The following is a 17,582-nucleotide window of genomic DNA, read 5'->3' as shown; positions in this document are numbered from 1 at the left end:
CCTTTGACTTTGCACGGACGGACTTTGACCAGTGGACCTCCCCACCCGGTTGTGTTAGGTCAGCCCATAGGAACACTTTGGAGCAATATCCGGGCCAGACCCACAGCAAGATCCCCTCCGTGTAGACCCCACGCGTCCGTTACCCCCCTCCAGGTGGCGGCGGCGGCGCCGTCCGTGAGGGGGGGCACACCCCGGACACGCGTGTCGGGCGTCTATGCATGCATGAACACTTTCACATATGCATCGGGACCCGTGCGATGTTTCGGTGACATAGCTACACCCCGAACCCCCCCACCAACCAGAATTCCTTCCGTGTCGACCGTTTCCCCCCTCCGTGACACGGCGATAGCGACTTTCGTAACGGGGGGCAATCGATATACCATCGGGTATGTTTTTTAGATAAGGCATAATTATCTTATGCAAAAGCAAAAACTAAAATAAAGTAAAAATAACAAAACAAAGTAAAAATAAAAAAATAAAGTAATGCCCACGTATGCCGGCGGCAAGGCCATCGGCATACTTGCGCACACACGGATCGATGACGTGGCGTGGCACACGGATCGTTGACGTGGCAGAGGGGCCTATGCCGACGGCTGTGCCGTAGGCATACCTCTACCACAGATATGCCGACGGCCGCCGTTACCACCCGTCGGCGTAGGTTCAACGCCGTCAAATGGTCAGCGCTGACCGGGCAGGTGGGCCCGTGCTATGCCGACGGCCTGACCTATGCCGACGGGCCCCGTAGGCGTATCTCGGGCGGTCCCGACGGCCTGGTCTATGCCGACGGCCCCGTCGGCATAGATGGATGTATGCCGACGGCTTTTCTACGCCTACGGCCTATCCTTGGCCGTCGGCATAGGTCCGGCGATGCCGACGGTGGCCATTGGCATAGATTTGGCCGTCGGCAACCCCAGTTTTTCTGGTAGTGTCTCCGGCTGCCACATCACCCTCGCCGGCTTCCCGCGCCCGAAGTCCGTCGCCTCCAGCCCAAGCTTCTGCCAGCTGGAGACGGCGATCGCATGGTACCTCGGGGACGACATGAGCCTGCCCAGATCCACCACCGTGGCGGCACCGGCGTCCATCAACAGGTCCAGTATGTCCGCGTGGCCCTTCACAAGCTTCACCAGGTCCCTGATCTCGGCGCTCGCCACCGCGCTGCTCGTCGCCAGGACCAGCTGGCTGCCGAAGCAGTTGCCGTAGTAGCCACACTCGGCGCCGACCTTCTCGCGCATGTTTTTGGGGAAGAAGAGCATCGCGGGGGCGTCGGGGTCGGAGCCGGAGAAGATCGCGCGGGTGCGGCTCCGCCAGAGCGCCGCGGCCACGACCTCGAACGTCGTGCAGTCGCCGCCGCACTCGGCCTTGACGCGGCTGATCAGGCTGGAGGGGATCGTGACGTCCAGGGTCGCGAGCTCCTCAGTTAGGACCTGCATCTGGGACCTCAGCGCGGCGACCACGGGCGTCGGCATGGGCGGGATCGTGGCGCCCGACCTGACGGGGACAACGGACGGCGCCCCCATCCCGCGGGCGAGCTCGCCGAGGGCTTGCAGGAACTGCGCGATCCTGGCGCCGTCCGCCATGACGTGGTTCCACGTCACCCCGACGACGAACCCGCCGCAGGAGAACTCCGTCACCTGCATCAGCAGCAAGGCGTCGCTGAGGCAATAGAGCTCGCCAGGGTAACGGACGGTGAGCTCCTTGAGGAACGACGGCGACGTCATGGCTTCCTCCAGGGCACAGCTAGCCGACGCGGCCACGAAAGGCACGCCCTCGCCGGTGCACGCGATGCTGAGGTACGCGTCTTCATCGGCTCCGGCGACGAGCCGGCCGGCCATCGGGTAGTAGGGCACCAGCGCCCGCGACAGGGCCTTCTTGATGCTCTCGGCCAGGGGCGGAGCCAGGCTGGCCGCGTGCCCCGGGCCGCCTTCAAGCATTTCTCCTGGATTTGGGCCTCACGTATTAGGTAGCAGTACATTCACCAAAGAAGTTGGGCCTCACGCCCCAGGCCCAGGCCCTGGGGCCCTGGGGCCTGTCTCCGCCCCTGCTCTCGGCAGGGTCGTCGATCGGTTCGTCGAAGACGAGGAGGAGCGCCATCGGGATAGGAATCTGAACCTTGTCGAAGGAGGAGAGGCTGATGATGGCGGTTGGCGTCCCCGGCTCCGACGGGCCGACGACCACCGCCGGCGACTTTGTCACTACAGCGTCACTCATCATGGGAATGCGATGATGTTCTCTCAGATTAATTTGATTTGATGCTCCTAACACCCGGCTGGCCTGGCTGTTTATATAGGCACACAGAGCTTTGTGCTTGCGTCATTGCATGCATGGTGTGCCACTGTGCTTGTGCGAGAGTAGCATGCACATAGTTTAACACTCGTGATCCAGGCATCCAGCTCACGTTGCTTCGCGGTTGAGAATGAGATATATTTGTAAACAAAAACAGTGTGGCATGGCATGTGCATGGCATAATCAATCCAGTTCATCATTTTTATGCAGTTGACCCGGATATTCGGATAAGATTTTTGTGCAGGTTGCGAGGGGAGAGTATCTGGTAAACAAATTGGGGCGTGGGACGTGTGCGTGGCATAATCAATCCAGCCGCGATCTCCATCTGAAGATTTTGCCACAAGTAGGCATGTTCACCTGTCTCTTCTCTTTTTTCTAGAAATTTCATCGATCGTTATATCGAGCTGGTACAACCGCATTTATTGAATTTTTTTCCTTACCATGACTGTAGCCTCTCGATGCCCGGACGCGAACTTGGTGCTCTCGGGTACCCGTGCATCCTACATGTGGAAAAAAAATTAGTAATTCAAAAAAAGTTCAAAAAATTTCAAATTTTTTTTGGAATCAAACATGGTCAGGTATTGTACTCGTATAAAAAGTTTGGACACGAAATGATTCATATTGACTCCACGGCAAAAAAGACAAGTTTATGACGACAATATAGTGTGTATAGTACTTGTATATAGCGTTTTTTGCCGAATCTTCGACCCAGGATGCAACGAAAGTCATTCTCTGACAAATCTTTTTATATGACTACAATACTTGATCATGTTTAATACCAAAAGAGATTTGGAATTTTTTGAACTTTTTTTGAATTACTATTTTTTTTGCATATAGGGTGATAGGGTGCGCTGGTACCCAGGTTCTCCTTCATATTTTCCCTTGATGCCCACACTTCTATCGGATCGTGCCATCCCACGACTGAGCTCTCACATTGGGCACTCCTCTAGCGATTTCTGCAACTGGAGCTATGTTTCTGAAACATGCGTCGTGTTGCAATGCTTGGCCTCATATGCTCTAACATTGGGCGCTCCTCCGATGCTTTGAAACTTTGTGAAGTAGACCCTGTTGATGAAAAAAACTTCACCACCAAACTTTTCTTTTTTCTTCTTAAACAAAATCTCTGTTGCAGAAACCTTCTGAAATAATACGTTTGTTGGAAAAAGAAACTGGCTGCACGGGACTGGTGGCCAGCGTGAGCACTCGGCCAAAATTGATCTCACAGCTACGTAGGTGGCGGACGTTGCGCGTGCATCAGCCAGCTGATGGATAGTGCTTTCCTTCTAGAAATTACAACTTACAATAGTGGAAACTTTCATGATTTTTGAAACTTCTAAAAAAATAACTTTAGAAATTGAATTTCTTGAAATTTCAAATTTTGTGAACGTTTAATTTTTCGGAACTTACAACAAAAAACTGGAATGCTACATGGGTGTGGGCCCAACCATGAAAATGAGAAGAGATGATAGAGAAGGGTTAAAATCATATGTGTGCCCCTCACCCACCGCGTCTCAATAGAGAAGCTCACCTCCTCCTCCCCACAGCTGCGTCCCAACAGAGATATCCCTCCCCAACGCGTGAGATGTGTGCACTCACACGCCAGGGAGTTAATCTAGAAGTATTGACCTTAGCCTTTCCATGCATTTATTAGCTGGAAGCCATTGTGCTAAAGAGATGTATATCTAACTCCAACCATTGTACCTTAACACGAATTTCACATAACAACAACAATCCTCCTTTTTCTTTCATCACTAATACAAACACATTTTTGATCCATCTTCAATCTTCATCTTGAGCATCTAGCCGGGTAGCTATCTAAGTGAGTCTCCGATAAAAACATCCAGATCCACATCTTGCTATACATCCAGCAAAGCTCAAACTACCGATCCGTTCCCGAAGCCCCGGCAGTTCCAAGATAAGAGTATCATTGCTACTGGGGGTCACCCTCGTGGGTTGCTGCCAATTCTTTCAAAGTTTCACCGCGGCAAGGAAGCTATGCCTGGAAAATAAGCTTTGGTGTGGCGGCTGATGCAAGGCGAGGATGTTAATAAGAGATTTGCGCGAGAGGAGAGGCCTGATCAGACGGTTGTGAAGCGGATTGATTTTCTCAAAAATCGGCCGGTACATTTGTAGCGGCCGCCTAAAAAGGAGAAACACAAAGCAATGGTTTATGGAAGATATATATAAAAAAGAGCCTTTTATGGTTCCTTGTACTTTTTTTAGAACGAAGGCTCAAGGGGAGCCTGACTTTGAATTAACAAAGCCATCAACCGGCCAGAGATTACACAAGGCCATCGTTACAAACACTAGACAGCTGCGAAAAGGAAAAGAAAAAGAAAAAAGCAGCGGGTACATAGTGTTGCCGAAGCAGCTTACACCAAAGACTACAAGTCCTATAGGGATAAGCAAAATAAGCACTAGCTAGAAGTTGATGGAGTCCCCCAAGAGAAGTAGATCAAGCTGAACAAAACGGAGGGGTTCTTCATACGGAGACAAAGTCCAGCGATGGTCGCATCCTCATCTACACCGAAGGTGACACCTTGTTCGGTCTGCTCCTCTCCAAATCCAGAAGGGACCCCTGCCCCTCGCCATGGCTCGAAAGGCGCCGGACCGCTGGAAGATGGAGAAGCTCACCCTAGAGCCAGGATTGGACACGATGCCGGCCACCATGGGAGGTACTCAACCCGACACAGCGCTGCACGAGGATAACCAGACGAATTGCCACACCGCAAGTCACCGCTACCAGCACCAAGGAGAGATAAAACTGCGCAAAGGCACTGACACTGAACAAACAAACAGCGAGCCAGATGAAGCAACCTTACAGGAAGCAGATCAAGCCCGTATGGCTAGGCTCCATGCCCACGCCACCGCATCAAGTTGCTGCTAGCAAAAGAGGGGAGCCCTCTCCCCTCCCTGCCCAAGAATGGCGCCAACCGGCGAGCAAGCAAGCAAGGATCCGGCGAGCAAGCCAAAGCAGAGCAACACTGCTACATAAACAGAGCACCAAGCTTCATCTTCCTCGCTGCTGACGCAGCCAACCCGACACCCACCTCACAGCACTCTGCACACTCCTACCATGCCCAAGACGACACCTTCAAGAAGGTGGCGACGGCCGTTGCGCCGTTGCCGTCCAGTCTTGAAAAGACAAGGGTTTTCACCCGGGTCATGGAGCAGGAGGGAGAGGAAACGGACCTCGACGAAGCCTCCGAGGAGGAAAACAACACCTGCTTGTGTCGCCGACGCCGTGGCTGGAGACCCAGCCAAGGATTTCTCCCGGTCCAGTTCCGAAGCTCCAGGCAACCCCACCAGCCATGGATCCGGCGTCTTGAGGCCGCCGACAACCAGATCCGGCGAGGAGGAGCGCTCTAAGGGGAAGTGGGAGCCGCCTTCAGATCTAGGCGCGAACAGGGGGCCGCGCCCCCGCTGCGACCGACGCCAGCACCCGCCGTCACTCGCCGCCCTCGCGACCAAGGAGATGGGGGGCAACACCCACGACGCCGCTCGCCGCAGAAACGGCGCCGCCGCACCACCCGAGGCCGCTGCCTCGGCGCCCGAAGCCCTCCGCGAGGAGCGAAGCAGCCAGATCCTCGCCGCCGCCGTCCTAGGCGACCACGCGGGCTTCGCCGGAGGCCTCCTCGGGCGGCGGCGAGGGAGGGAGGAAGGGGGGAGGGGGGCGGCGGCTAGGGTTTTCGTCGCCACCCGAGTCGCCCCGAGCGGAGCGACGCGGGGAACTTCACTTGTGTTATGTACTGGCGACTATCGACCGTTCCTTGTACTGCTAGAGGGGGTCAAAGTAGCTGATTTTTTTTAGGATAGTACAGATGTTATGACCATGTATGAACTCCGCGTCTACCAATCGACTCTCACCGCAGCATGGCGCATGTTATAGCCTTGCCACCAAGCTAGTCCACCGTGCTACCTCCATCGGCCTTCCACTGGCACCTTTGTTGTTGCCGTGCTAGTCGCTAAGAACATTGCTACTGAGGTGCGCAATGGGTGGCGACGGGGTTTGCACTCGTGGTACATCGAGCGCATATAAGCCGCCGCGAGCTCGACCACTAAGTAGAACGGCCCTCGTGTTCCGGTCCTTAACAAAAAAATGAAAAACAAACACATTGTTGTCATACGTCAATTTAGGAACTGAGAGTAAATTACGTGTGACTGAAGGAACACGAAGGACATCAAGGAGACACAAAGTTTTAGTGGTACGCAAAAGAAGAGATGTCTGACCAACATGTGAGATGGGCATACCTGATCCATTGGCAGTGCGGACCTGATCATGACCGGTGTAGGGCTGGCGAGTAGCCAACTTGTCAAGCTGGCTCGTCAGGTGATCCGTTGCGCCTGTGTCCATGTACCAGGCAGGATCCACAAAATATGAAGGAGTGAACCCAGGCTCCTGTGTGGCGAGAGTAGCTTGCTTCTCGTTACCCTTCCCATTGTTCCCAATGCCAAGGAAGTCACGTTTAAACCGACGATGGCACCGAGACGCCAAGTGTCCCTCAATGCCGCAAAGCTGACACTCCACCCCACCGCCACACACCTCGCAGTGGAGCTGCTTGCGGCCGGCCGTTGGAGGAGCTGAAGCGGGCGGACGGGGCTGGTTGCCCGAGGACGGAGGCGGTTTCTGCTTAGCACCACGGGCACCCCCGCGGAGAGCAGCGTTCGCAAACGGGCCCTCCGTGTAGACTCCAACGGAGCGGCGAGCAGCTAGCCGCTGTTCGGTGTTGAGGAGGCGCGCGTAGAGGTCGCGAGGCGGCATCGGCGTGTCACGTCTATTGATGTTTTCAACAAGAGAGTCATAGTCTCATCAAGCCCATTGAGAATAAATGAAGTAAACTCCTCGTCACGGAGAGGTTTCCCAATAGATGACAGTGTATCAGCCAAACTTTTGACCTTGTTGAAGAAGGTCGCGACGGAGAGATCATTTTTCTTGACCTCACCCAGCTGGTTACGAATGGCAGAGGAACGTGCCAGCGACTGCGAGGAGAAGATGGAGTCGAGCGTGGCCCATGAATCCCTCGACGTCGCGGCAAAGACCACCATGCCGGCCATGGAGGGAGTGAGCGAGGACTGAATGGCACCCAAAATAGCTTGATCCTGATCAATCCACCGACGATGAGCAGGGTTGGACACCATGACGGAGCCACCAGCAGCCGAGGGAACCGGAACCATGGCCGGGGGACACGGCAGCATACCGTCGACATACCCCTCAAGGTAGTGACTACGCATCAGCGGCAACACCTGAGCACGCCACAGGAGGTAGTTATCAGCAGAGAGCTTCACCGTCACCAGATGAGCGAAGTCGAACGGTCCTGGTTCAGCCACCGGTGCGGGGAGCTGCGATTCGTACGTCGGAGGAGTAATGTACAGAATCAGCGCATCGGCCGACGGAGGCGCACGGTAGTGTTGGTGATGACCGTAGGGCGCCGTAGGAGGTACGCCGTAGGGTTGCAGCGACGTGACGTACGGCACAGAGGCAGTGTAGGCCGCGCCATACGGCGCCTCGTAGGGCACCGTGGAGGATGAAGCATACGGCGGCGGCGCGACGGACGATGACGGCGGCGGCGCAACGTATGGCGCTGGATACGGCCCACCGTAGGGCACCTGGACAGAGGCACCATGGGGACTGGGAGACGGCGGCGCAACATGCGATGGAATCCCGACGTAAGGCGGCGACGCAGCGTGCGATGGAATCCCGCCGTAAGAAGCATCGCGCTGCGCAGACACATCAACAACTCCGCCATACGGGCGAGCGGAGGCTGGATCGTGAGGTAGTTGCATGCGATTGTAGTAGTGTGATGGATCGCGAGGCAAGCCATGCTGCATGCGATCGCGGGGCAACTCATCACGAACGAGCGGCGGCTGGGCAGCGGGCGATCGGGGCGCTGGAGGGCGCTATCCTGATGCGGCCGGACGGGCCCAGGCAAGCGGGGTTGACGCCATGAACGGCGACTTCGTCGCCAGGGTTGACGGAGGCGGCACGGCGGCGGAAGAGGAAGCGGAAGCACGGCGCGGATCGAACGCGTCGACTGATACCATGTTAGACAAAATTAGGGTTTGAACAATGCTCGATACCTTAAGCGGGTACGACTGTTATGTACATATAGGACAGAACGTACAGGTACATGTATTGTGTTACAACATGTATATCTACAATATACCTAGTCTAACAGAGGCCACCCGCGGTGGTTTCCTTACGCCGAGGCCGCCGAACACCATGGTTGCCGCCCGCTCACCGCCGCCGCCCCGGAGGCTCTGGCAGCTCGCCTCCGAAACCGCTCACCGCCCGACTATCGGTGAGCACCACCGGTGACTTGCCGCCGAGCAAAGACCCCCGTCACCACGCCGCCTTTCACCTCGTGCTCTTCGCCGTCGCGAACAGGTTTTCCAAAACATGAAACCGTTCTAATCCGATTAGAAAATCACGGGAACGTGAGCTATATCCCCTAAACGGTTAGCAAATAAAATGACGTCGATGCCAAGGGAGAAAAAAAAATATTGACCCGTTCGCGTGTCAGGATCAGTAAATTTACCTCCAGAAGGACAAATCTTACGGGACACCGCCCATCGGTGGGGTGGGGTGCGATTCAAGACAACCCAATTCTCTGGCTCGGTCGTTCAACCGGGGTGAGGAATAAGTTATTCTTCACCCTGGGTCGTGATATTCGTCACCCTGGGTGAGGAACAGTTATTCTTCACTCCCCCTCTATTTTACCATCAATGCATCATAATTTTACGTTCCGTAAGTTTTGTTTTATTTCCGACGCAAAAAGAGACCGTAAAAAATATATAATTGCCGTAAAAAATATTTTATGTTATGTAAAATTACAAATGTAAAAACATAGTCTAAAATACACATAAACTGCAAATTTTCTTGTCTTATGACTTATATTTTTATTTTCTTATGTCAAATTTTACGTAGTGAATCAATAGGAACGTAACTATTTGAATTCAAAATGTAATTTAATTATGAAATGATTGTAAGATTACCTCGGATGAAGAATAACTTATTCTGTACCCTGAGTGATGAATAATAACACTATATATATAATTCGTCGCTGATTTTTTTTATAGGATAGTACAGATGTTATGACCATGTATGAACTCCGCGTCTACCAACCAACTGTCACCGTGGCATGGCGCACCAAGCTAGTCCGCCATGCCACCTCCATCGGCCTTCCACTGGCACCTTTGTTGTTGCCGTGCTAGTCGCTAAGAACATTGGTACTGAGGTGCGCGATGGGTGGGGACGGGGTCTGCAACATCGCTTTGTTGCAGGGATCGTTGGCGGTTGCAGTATTGCCTATGTTGCAGTGACAACAAGGCTCGTGTTGCAAACGTTTTGATACGGCTGGGGATGGCTCGCCAATCGGACGTCTCACGTTCATGAATGAAATCTAATAAATCAGGAGACGGCTGATTTTCTCCTCACGTTAGCCGACGACCATACCATGCATTGGAGAAAAATCACAGCCACCGTTCCATGAAAGGGAAACCCAAATTGCAGATAAAAAAACAACTTTTTTTGGAAAAAAAAAACAACTTAACCCAGCAGTTCACCCGTTTGGAATTTGTGTGTGTTATTGGGAGTTCATATGGGACGACCATTGAAGGAAACCCTAAATAAATCTGTATACTTGGCAACTAGTACTCCCGGTCCCCTAAAAAAACCAGTACTCCGGGTATTATTGGCGATCGATCGGGAGATCGCAACAGGCAGGGGAGGCGAAGTCGCATCTGGCTAGCTAGCGCAGGCGATCAAGGTAAGGATGCCACGGGAATTGTCCTCGGACGTGCTCGTGAACATCGTCCTGCGGCTCCCTCCGAGCACCCGGCGGCTGACCCGCCTGGTCTGCCGGCACTGGCGCGACGTCGTGGACACGCGCACGGCCAAGATGCAGAGCTGCGCCAAGCTTCTCGTCGGCACCGGCGAGGGCTCCGCGTACGTCGTGGACGATCCATCAACATCAACAGGGAGCCCCGGAAGATATCTTTGGAAAAACAACGACGCCAACGCCCGCCCTGGCCCCCGCGAAGGCACGATGCCGATGGTGGTCGGCACCTGCAACGGCCTGATCTGCCTCCGCGACAAGCGGATGTCCGACACCGCCATCACTCTGGTCAACCCGGTCACCGGCGAGAGGCTGTCCCTCCCGCCGCTGCCGTCCGCCCCGGAAAGGACCTGCCTCGTAGGCTGGCACGAAGCGTACGGCTTCGGGTACCACCCCACGGCCGGGCGGTACAAGATCGTGCATGTGGACGCATACGCTAAGAGAGGAAGCTTGCAGCAGTTGAAGGTGTTCACGTTGGGGGAGTCGTCATGGCGGGACGTTGCCACGGGCTCTCTCCCGAGATGCAATTACAACGCCGGCATCGTGGGCGTCGACAGCACCATGTACTGGGCCCCAAGAAGGGGAAGAAGCTCATGGCGTTCGACCTCGGCCGCGAGCGCCTCAGCTTCATCAAGTCGCCACCGGATGCGCCGTCTGACGGCTGGCATCTGACGGAGGTGCGGGCGAGGTTGGCGATCCTCTATTCTCTCTCGCCGGCTGAAAAGTCCGAGGTATGTATTTACAGAATTATTATAAACTTAGGATCGGTCTATGCCTAAGTAGGCTTATGTCCCAATCAATTCAGAAAGGGGAAATTATGTTTAGAAAAAGTGTATCGTGTAACATTAATTTACTAAATTAAAGCCGATCCTTTCTAAATTGATCGAGGCTTAAGAATAAGTAGCAAATGTTGGAATAATTATGCATCTCTGGGATGCTATTAGCAGAAACAGATTGCATCTAGAACACCTAAAAACATGAGCAGAGAAAAGGTTTAGGGGATCATTACGTGTCACGGCAGTGGACATGATCGCCTGCTTGGTGCAGGCTTGATGCAGAGGTGATGTAGTCGAGGTAGAAGTCCTCCTCAACGTCCTGATGCCCTCAGGACGCCACCGGCACTGCCCGGCGACGGCAGCGGCGGCTGGAGTAGGTCTTCCCGTCGCTGCAGCGCTCCCCCTGATCGGATGGGGTGAGAGAATATCGGGAGGGGAGTGAAACCATACGTGAATTGTGATCGCGCAGGCTGCCAACCCTCTCCCGTTCCCTTTTATGTAGCGCTGGCGACAGGGGACCTAAACCATCAGTTGATTTGGGTGCCCCCGGTCAGGGCGCCTCAGTTGGGATAAAAAGCCCACGTACGTTGGTGCGTGGGGCCTTTTCCTTTAACATTATCTTTTCCCCTTTTTTGTTAGACTAATAGGTCTAACTGGCTTGTTTAAGCCGTCAGATCAAAACCAACATTCTCCCCCTTGATCGTTAGGCTTAACTTCATTCGCCCATTCTACATAGGAATGATCTACCAAAGTGAGGTGTTACAACAGCTCAAAACGCTATAGAACCTCAACACTTATAGTACACCCGCCTATTTCGAAATGGAAAACATTTTACTAATTGGGGAGTGGTTTATTTTAATGGTCCTCTTATTCCAGAATCATCAGGCCTCCAGTAGTCCCATGCCGGCAACATGCTCACGAAAGATATTGGGTGGTAAGCCTTTTGTTAGCGGATCCGCAAGCATATGCTTCGTTCTTATATGTTTAACATCAACTGTTTGATCCTGGATTCTATCTTTCACAACACGATACTTTATGTCAATGTGTCTGGCAGCATTACTTGACCTGTTGTTACTCGTATAGAAAACTGCTGGTTCATTATCGCAGTACAATAAAATTGGTTTAGATATGCTGTCAACCACTTTAAGTCCGGGTATAAAATTCTTTAGCCATACAGCCTGCCCGGTGGCCTCATAACATGCTACAAATTCTGCTTGCATCGTAGATCCAGCAGTTAACGTTTGTTTGGAGCTTTTCCACGATATAGCTCCTCTCGCGAGTGTGAATATATAACCTGACGTGGATCTCATACTATCCACACACCCGGCAAAATCAGAGTCCGAATAACCAACAATTTCTAGGTTATCAGTTCTTTTATATATAAGCATGAAGTCCTTAGTTCCTTGCATATAACGCAAGACTTTCTTTGCGGCCTTCCAGTGGTCCGGTCCTGGATTTGTTTGGTATCTGCCAAGCACCCCGGTTACAAAACATAAGTCTGGGCGTGTACACACTTGAGCATACATGATGCTTCCAACAGCTGAAGCATAAGGAACCAACTTCATCTGATCAGTTTCACATTGGTTCCTCGGACATTGAAATGTCCCAAACTTATCGCCCTTAACTATAGGAGCAGGTGAGGGTGAGCACTTATGCATATTGTATTTTTTTAGTACTCTCTCAAAGTATGCCTTTTGAGATAGTCCTAACGTTCCTCTAGACCTATCTCGATGAATCTCGATGCCGAGGACATACGAGGCTTCACCAAGATCTTTCATATCAAAACTGGATGACAGAAAATTCTTGGTCTCATGCAGCATATCCTTATCGCTACATGCCAACAATATGTCATCAACGTATAGGACTAAAAATGTGAACCTACTGCCTTTAAACTTAACGTATATGCAGTTGTCCACAACATTTTCGGTGAAACCAAAAGTTTTGATAATTTTATCAAACTTGAGGTACCACTCTCTTGAAGCTTGCTTCAAGCCATAAATTGATTTCTTTAGACGGCATGTTAAATGTTCCTTTCCTTCCACAACAAAGCCTTCTGGCTGAGCCATGTAGACATCTTCTTTTAAGTCACCATTTAGAAATGCCGTTTTAACATCCATTTGGTGTAGTTCCAGGTCGTAATGAGCTACTAATGCCATTATGATTCTGAAAGAATCCTTGGTTGACACAGGAGAGAAAGTTTGTTTATAATCAATGCCTTCTCTCTGTGTATACCCTTTTGCCACTAGCCTTGCCTTGAACCGTTCGACATTCCCTTTGGAATCATACTTGGTTTTGTAGACCCACTTGCAGCCTACTTTCTTAGCTCCATCGGGAACTTCTACTAAGTCCCATACATCGTTTGAGCCCATAGATTTCAACTCGTCTTCCATGGCAACCAACCATTTGGACGAATTTTCGCTTTTAATGGCTTCCTTATATGAGGTTGGATCCTCCACCTTTCCCATATCATTCATGTCCTCCATCAAAAAGGTGATATAATCATCTGATACGGCTTTCTTCCTCTCACGCCGTGGTCTACCCATGGGCGGAGGTGGTGGTGGAACATCATCATTTTCATTATTTTCTCGGAGATCCTCATTTGTGTTTGGATTCTCATTATTAGTTTCTGGATCACCATTCGACTGAGAGACTGAACCGTGAGATTCAGGATCATCAGATGTCACATTTCTTCGTATTGGAAAAACAATCTCTTGGATAGTCGGGGATGGTACACAAACCCGCTTCTCCTCAAGATCGATCTCCCTTAAATTTGGTGGTGTGATTTGGACAATAAAAACGATATCCCTTTTCCCTATGAGGGTATCCTACGAAGAAACAACTAACTGTTTTTGGATCCAATTTCTTAAGTTGTGGATTGAAAACTTTAGCTTCAGCAGGGCAACCCCACACCCGTAAGTAATTCAAGCTCGGTTTCTTTCCCGCCCACATCTCGTAAGGTGTGTTAGGTGCTGACTTAGTTGGAGCAAGATTTAGTATGTGTGCAGCTGTCTTTAATGCCTCTATCCAAAGGCTTACTGGTAAACTCGAGTGACTAAGCATGCTTCGCACCATATCCATAAGGGTGCGGTTGCGGCGCTCGGCCACACCATTTTGTTGTGGTTCACCAGGCATTGAGTACTAAGCAATGATTCCATTTTCAGATAAGAACTTGGCAAAAGGTCCAGGAATCTGCCCATAAGGAGCATGCCTACCATAATACTCTCCCCCGCGATCAGACCGTACAACTTTGATTTTTGCGTTCAGTTGATTTTCAACCTCCGCTTTATAGACTTTGAATTTCTCCAAAGCTTCCGATCGGTCACGTATGGGATAAATATACCCATAGCGGGAAAAGTCATCTGTGAATGTAATGAACGAATCAAAACCATCTACAGACTTAATATTAAGGGGTCCACATATGTCGGTGTGAATTAATTCTAAAACCCTTGTGGTTCTAACTGCTCCTTTCTTAATTGTTTTTGCAAATTTTCCTTTAATGCAGTCGACACATTTGTCTGCATCTGAGAAGTCTAATGGGAGGAGTATTTCATTTTTAACTAAGCGTTCCATTCTCCCCCTCGAAATGTGGCCCAAATGACAATGCCACAATTTCGAAGAATTACTTACTCCTTTCCATTTCTTCTCAACATTAATTTCATCACTCACATGCATAACTGAATCATTATGAAGAGATAACATGTATAGTTGGCCTCGTCTAACACCGATGCCTACATTCTTATTACATTTGATCAAAGCAAATTGTTTCTTGCCAAAATGGCACTCATACATATCATCATCTAAACGAGAAACTGAAATCAAATTCCTACTTAAGGTAGGCACATAAATAACATTATTCAATCTAAGAGTGTGGCCAGTGTGTAGCTCCAACGTGAGAGATCCCACAGCTTCAACATCGGCCTCAACTCCGTTCGCAACCTTAAGCTTTCTTGTTCCTCCTCTTATGGTTTGGATCGTATCGAATCCCTGCATAGAGTTAGCAACGTGAGTGGTTGCCCCTGAATCAATCCACCATGACTTTATTGAAAAATCAACATAAAGTGATTCATCTACAAAAGTAATTTCATCAATACCTCTTTTGTTCATCCATTTTAGAAAGCCTGGGCAGTCCCTTTGATAGTGTCCCTCTTCTTTGCAAAAGTTACAAGCATTTTCTCCAGCAGTGGAGCTGCTAGGAGCAGAAGAAGAACCACCGGCTTCTTTACCCTTGAATGCCTTAGGGTTGAATGGCTTAGTGCCTTCTTTCTTGACTTGCCTTTTCTGAGGCTTAGGGAAACCTTGTCCGTCATGCTTTCTCTTGTTAGAGCCAACATGAAAGACATGGTCTTTTTTCTGCCTCATGATCCTTTCTTCCTCCTGGACGATCCTTGCGGTCATCTCAGAGAGTGGCCATTTTTCCTTTAGAGAGTTATAGTTGACCTTAAATTGTTCAAACTCTTCAGGAAGAGACTCAAGAATAATTATGACAAGAAGGGCTTCACTTAAAGAACACTCCAAAGCCTTAAGCTTGGTGAAAGCATTTACCACCCTCAATATGTGCTGCCTAACATTTCCGTCAATAGTGTATTTCTGAAGAAGTTTAGCAAAAAGCTCATGAGCATACACTTTGTCGGAGCCTTTAAATTGCTCCTCCATTTCAGTGAGGAAATCTTTAGCAGTATCTTTCTTAGGGAGTGCTTCAGAAATGTCCGGCGATATTGTCGCTTTCATGATGAGAAGCGCAATATGGTTGGACTTATTCCACTTTTCCATCTTAACATCATACTCCTTCTTGAGTTCTGCATACCCTGTGACACCCGCCACAGGTGCCACAGGTTTTTTTCCCTCAAGGCATAGTCAAATTCATTACAACCCAAACATAATTCGACTTGGGACTTCCAACGAGGGAAGTTACTCCCCGTAAGTGGTTCGATCGTGTCGGACCGGAATGGAGCGGAAGCTGAAATCATCATAAATGTTCATAAGTAAAGTTGCATGATTATAAATTTACGTTGGTAAATAAACAAACATGCCAAGTATTTAATTTCAACTCCATGTCAAAACACCGTTGGGCAGAAAAAACATGGATTTAAAATATCATAGGGGATGACTCATAATAATAAAACAACGTTGGTCCGAATTAAAATTAGAGTCATTTCATTCTTAATTTAAACATCAACATAAAAAAATATTATCATTATTTGATGTCTAAAAAAAAACTTCATCATCCAAAAACACATAATAAATCCTGAATAAAATATCTCGTTGGTTCATTTTTACCCAGAATAATAATGTGTTTATTACATTTTTACGCATTTTCTGGTTTAAGTAGTGCAAATCATAATATTTATTAACTTAAACGCACTGGAAAAACAGAAAATCGCGACAGTGATTTTGGCCCGAAATACCCCACAGCTACACGTAAAACGGCCCAGCCCAGAATTTTTTTTTTTGTGTGTGTGTTTTCGCTGGACTGACATAACCTGGGCCGCAGCCCACAGCCGCAATCGGCCCATTGGCGTCCGCCGGCCCAGCGCGGAGCCGAGCGATGCTGCCGGCCGTCCGATTGGAATCGACGGTCCGCGTCGATCGCGGCTGGGACAAAACAGCCGCCCGGCCAGAACCCTAGCTCATTTCCCCCTCGACCCCCCGCATTTCACGCTCGACAGGGAGCGGCGATGGCGTTCGACGGCGGCTCGAGGCGCGCCGGCCATGGCGGTGCGGCGGCTGCGCTCGCCGGAGGAGCGTGCAGCAGGATGAATCCCGCGCGCTCCCCCGTCGAGCGTGGCCCCAGCGTCCGTGCACATGGCGCATCAAGGAGGGTGGAGGGACGCCGGCCACCGCGGCATGAGGAACGCCGGCGACTTGCTCGGCGTCGCCCAAACAAGGGCGCGTCCATTTGAGCGGCAGCGGCGGCGGCGCCACTTCGTTCCGCGCGTCATCCCGAGGACGGCGGCGTCGCGGCGTCTTCGCCCTCGCGCAACGGTGGGCGCTGCGCGGGCCCCGAAGGGAAGAGGCGAGTACGCGGCGCGTTAGGTGAGGATTCTCCTCATTCTTTTCAAATCGTGTACATCAGTGCTTGATTTGGGAGAAAACATTCCTAATTGCAGAATTAGGGTTCTTACGAATTTGGGGGAAAAAAATCTAGGGTTCTTACACATGAGGGGTTGCTACTGTTGACGTGCGTGTATCCCTCTGCCTTCTATGTTGATAATGCATACGGAAACAGGACTTAAACATGATCAATACTAATCAACTTAACATGAAGGTGAGCATTAGATCTTAACTTAGATTAATTAGAATTGATGAACTTAGGTGGCACTACTCATCCGTAGCAAATTGGAATTAAAACATCATCAACAGTGGGCAATTGACATCAACATCAAAAAACAGTAGCAATCAAACTTGATCTACAAAGGGCCTAAACTTGAGATTGGTTTACTGAACATGATATAGGGATCTAAAAGCAATCATATCTGGCGACTGATACCATTGTTGGAATAATTATGCATCTCTGGGATGCTATTAGCAGGAACAGATTGCATCTAGAACACCTAAAAACATGAGCAGAGAAAAGGTTTAGGGGATCATTACGTGTCACGGCAGTGGACATGATCGCGTGCTTGGTGCAGGCTTGATGCAGAGGTGATGTAGTCGAGGTAGAAGTCCTCCTCAACGTCCTGATGCCCTC

General features: G+C 50.5%; 2 protein-coding genes across 2 annotated transcripts; both read right to left on the bottom strand.

The window, feature by feature from the left end:
• Positions 1-420: 420 nt before the first annotated feature.
• LOC119358782 (acyl transferase 15-like) lies at positions 421-2,179 on the bottom strand. The gene has a single exon (XM_037625200.1). It carries the CDS (start codon positions 1,929-1,931, stop codon positions 831-833), a length of 1,101 nt encoding a protein of 366 aa, XP_037481097.1. The 5' UTR covers positions 1,932-2,179; the 3' UTR covers positions 421-830.
• Positions 2,180-14,536: 12,357 nt separating this feature from the next.
• Positions 14,537-15,726, bottom strand: LOC119358781. Its single transcript, XM_037625199.1, has 2 exons — positions 14,986-15,726; positions 14,537-14,878 (listed from the first exon to the last, which is right to left on the bottom strand). Exons 1-2 carry the CDS (start codon positions 15,662-15,664, stop codon positions 14,832-14,834), a joined length of 726 nt encoding a protein of 241 aa, XP_037481096.1. The 5' UTR covers positions 15,665-15,726; the 3' UTR covers positions 14,537-14,831.
• Positions 15,727-17,582: the final 1,856 nt, after the last annotated feature.

Source organism: Triticum dicoccoides, chromosome 2A, assembly GCF_002162155.2.
Source record: "Triticum dicoccoides isolate Atlit2015 ecotype Zavitan chromosome 2A, WEW_v2.0, whole genome shotgun sequence".
Classification (NCBI taxonomy): domain Eukaryota; kingdom Viridiplantae; phylum Streptophyta; class Magnoliopsida; order Poales; family Poaceae; genus Triticum; species Triticum dicoccoides.
The sequence above is the reverse complement of the archived record's forward strand: the minus strand, read 5'-3'. Positions and strand labels throughout refer to the sequence as shown.

Excerpts from the sequence above, each read along its gene's own strand:
- LOC119358782 (XM_037625200.1), bottom strand. The coding sequence starts at position 1,931 with ATGCTTGAAGGCGGCCCGGGGCACGCGGCCAGCCTGGCTCCGCCCCTG.
- LOC119358781 (XM_037625199.1), bottom strand. The coding sequence starts at position 15,664 with ATGGAAAAGTGGAATAAGTCCAACCATATTGCGCTTCTCATCATGAAA. Across the intron at positions 14,879-14,985 it reads AAAATGGATGAACAAAAGAG|GGATTCGATACGATCCAAAC; the intron begins GTATTGATGAAA and ends AACTCTATGCAG.